Source organism: Petaurus breviceps, unplaced genomic scaffold (assembly GCF_028583685.1).
Source record: "Petaurus breviceps papuanus isolate PSGF00001 unplaced genomic scaffold, PetGlider_PUasm1.0 567, whole genome shotgun sequence".
Lineage (NCBI taxonomy): Eukaryota > Metazoa > Chordata > Mammalia > Diprotodontia > Petauridae > Petaurus > Petaurus breviceps.
In genome coordinates, this window is record NW_027186383.1 from 9,380,934 (window position 1) to 9,384,275 (window position 3,342).

A 3,342-nucleotide genomic window follows, 5' to 3' on the forward strand; every position below is an offset into this window, starting at 1 on the left:
AAGAAAGAAAGAAAGAAAGAAAGAAAGAAAGAAAGAAAGAAAGAAAGTGCTTCAATCTGCCATATGAGTCCATTGCTGCTCCTACTGGGACAGAGGTGGAGAGCATTTTTCACCATGACTCCTTTAGAATCATGGTGGACCATTGTGTCATCAGAATTACTAAGTCTTTCACAATTGACTGTCTTTACAATATTGCTATACAATAGCTAATAAATACCATTTTAACAGCGCCTCAAGATTTTCAAGGTGTCTTACAGAGATCTCATTTGAAGCAGGCTGATCATAGGAGCACAGCTCTGAAGCTGAAAGGGACCTCAGAGGCCATTTAGTCACCCCTTTCCCCATTTTACAGACGAGAAAACTGAGGCCCAGACAAAGGTAAAGTCACACAGGTCAATTGTCAAGGTCACACAGGTAAGAAGTAATAATTATACAATTGTACCGAAGCCTTATGTTGAATTGTGATAACAATTTGGACTGCGGCCCAGCCTTGGCTCACTATGGAATCTCCATGTGCTGATGCTGCCATCTTGTGACGAATGAGAACATTTGACTCTCAGAGTGTCCTTTTAGGTCAGAGATGGCTTGTGATGTAGAGGGGTGAAGGAATTCCTGGGGAGGAAACTCCCTCCACTCTGTACAGTCTTTAGAGCTGCCTGCAGGCTCTGAGAAATCAAGTGACAGCCAATAGGTAAATCTGTCTTGGGGCAGGATTTGAACCAAGGTCTTCATGTTTCCGCCATGCTGAGCTCACCTGAGCTTCCCAGTGACCCTGAAACATGGGTGCCGGCTTTCATGGACTCACCCTTCATACTCATCCTAAGGGATTCCTGCTCACACCCCACCTTTCATGCTAAGGGCCTTCTTCCTAAACTCTGGACATTGCGGCTTGATGTTGTGACCCACAGAGTGCTAGGCTTGGGGTCAAGAAGAACTGAGTTAGAATTCAGCTTTGTGTCATCCTGGCTAAATTACTCAACCGTCCTCAGCCTCAGTTTCCTCATCTGTAAAATGGGGGTAATAATCCTGGTGTTCTTGTGAGGATCAAATGAAATTAAAGGGGGGCGGCCAGGTGGCTCAGTGAGTAAGAGCATGGGCCCCAGAGTCGGGATGACCTGGGATCGAATCTGGGCTCTGATACTCAGCACCATACCCAGAAATAACTGGCCGTGTAACCTTGAGCAAGTTACTTAACCCCGATTGCTTTAAAAAAAAAGAAAAGAAATAAAAGGGGATAAATGATTAGCAAACTTTAAAGTGCTCTAGGATTGTTATTATTATTGTTAAGTGATTTCAAGCTCCATGGTGAATTCCCCCCGACTCTCTACCTGGCCCACCCCCTTTATTTGCCGCCATCTTGGAGGCCCCTTTTCACCATGCTAGGCTGGGAATTCGCTGCAGCCTTTCACAACAACATGGGCTCCTCCATTGCTCCTTACTAGCTGATATCATTCCCATATTGCAGATGAGGAAACTGAATCGGGGAAGTTCATTGGCTTACCCAAAGTCACACAGCCAGCAAGTGTCTGAGGCGGGATCTTGGGGTCCTAGAGCTGGGAGGGACCTATGAAGACAGCTAGGGCAATCCCTTCATTTTACAGATGGGGAAACTGAGGCCCTTCCTGTCTCTGACACTCGCTAGCTGGGTGACCTCTTATGTCCCATCCAGCCTCAAACCAACGGTGCTGTAGCTCTGCCTGGTGGATTCCCCTTCTGGCTCTGAGTGCTTGGGGACCCTGGACAGAGGGAAGGAAACGAGCCCTGATGTCTTCCTGACGGTCCATTGGTGGTCCCGCCCCTCCTCTGAGACTCAGTGTCCTCTTCTGTAAAGTGAGGACTGATGGTTTCGGAGGTCTCTTGCTGCCCTAGTTCTATGACCCTATGGGTGGTGCTGGGCCTCAATTTGTCCCTCTTTTAAATGGGGAGGTGGCAGTTTTTGACTTGGATGTCCTCCGAGGTCCCTGATGCTATGAAGCAACATCCTAGAAAGACGCCGCAACTATGTGTCTATTTCAGACCCCCAGAGCCCATTACGTGACCCACGTCGGAGGTAGTGGGAGGGTCCTCCCGGCCTGCAGGGGGCGACCGCCTCGCCCGTTCGCCAAGCCCTCAGCCATGACAAGGCACCTGCCTGGGCCGGCGGGGTCCTCGCCTTCGGGCTGTCCGCGCTGACGCCTGACTCTGGGACCCCGGGTCTTGCTCGAAGGAGAGCCCGATTTCGGGCCACGCGGATGCGCGGAGGGGCCCGCGTCTCTTCAGGGTGGACCTGCAGGGGCGACAGCGGCTGGGCGGGGCGGGAGCCGGGAAAAGGCGGCGGGCGGCGTCAGGCACCGCGGCGGGCAGCCCGGAGGGCGTGGGGTCCTTGCGCCGGCGGCCTCGTTCCGTCAGTCAGGCCGGGGGCAGCGGGGCGGCTGAGGCGGGAGCGGCGGCGGCTACACAGGCGGCTACACCGGCGACCCCGAGCCCTCTGATCCCAGCGATCCCGGCGACCCCGACCCCACCCCCCGGCGACGCGCGGCGGACAGAGCAGCGCCGCCACCATGATCACCTCGGCCGGTGAGTGCGGCCCGGGACCGGCGCCCATCGCGCTGAGTCAGGCCCGGCCCGGCGCCGTGCCGGGGGCTCAGCTCCCGCCTGTGCGCCTTTGCCCAGGCCCCGCAGCCTCCTCCGCCATCCGGGGCGCGGGCCCCAGTCGTTTGCCTTCTCCCGGCAAAGGAAACTCCCTCTGCCGGGGCAGGTGGCGCCGGACGGCTTCTGAGGGGTAGGACTCGAACCCAGGCCGGGCGGGGCTGCCTGGAAGCGCGGCGGGGGGGCCGTCCTCCCCGCCTTTGGCCAGGCCGTGCATGCCGCCGGAGGGCAGGGACTCGGGGCTCCTGGGCAACGCAGAGGAGAGTAGAGCGGCCAGGCAGATGGGGCCGGGGGGGGGGGGGCACGGGCAGCTCCTTTTACAGGTGGGGAAACTGAGGTCCCCGGGAGGCTAGCTGCCTCCCTGTCCCCCAGGACCCGGGGCCCCAGCGCTGCCTGGCCTGGATCCTGAAAACGGGGACAGAAGCCCCCACCCCACCCCCCGCTGGAGCAAAGGGCCTCGAGGGAAACTGAGGCTCCCGCTTACCGGGCCTCAGGGCTCCTTCCTAGCAGCTCTGAGGGCCCATTCTGCAGAGGAAAAAACTGAGCCCGGAGCGATGCCGCCCCTTCCCCGCCCTGCCCGGGGTCACTTTCACCTGGGGGGGTATCGGGCCTAGGGAGATTAGTGACCTGTCCTGGGGGGCCAGTGACCTGTCCAGAGGGGGGGCACTGACCTGTCCTGGGGGGCCAGTGACCTGTCCAGAGGAGGGACACTGA

At 57.6% G+C, this 3,342-nt stretch overlaps 2 protein-coding genes across 2 annotated transcripts in view; one reads left to right on the plus strand and one right to left on the minus strand.

The window, feature by feature from the left end:
• HES6 (hes family bHLH transcription factor 6) overlaps positions 1-3,342 on the minus strand; it is a 312,570-nt gene that overhangs the window by 222,670 nt on the left and 86,558 nt on the right. The gene's annotated exons all lie outside the window — the stretch shown is intronic.
• Positions 2,365-3,342, plus strand: part of PSMD1 (proteasome 26S subunit, non-ATPase 1) — a 118,984-nt gene continuing 118,006 nt past the window's right edge. The window contains exon 1 of the mRNA XM_069103257.1: positions 2,365-2,556. Within this exon, the coding sequence (XP_068959358.1) occupies positions 2,541-2,556 (16 nt within the window). The 5' untranslated portion in view covers positions 2,365-2,540. The remainder of the gene's footprint in view (positions 2,557-3,342) is intronic.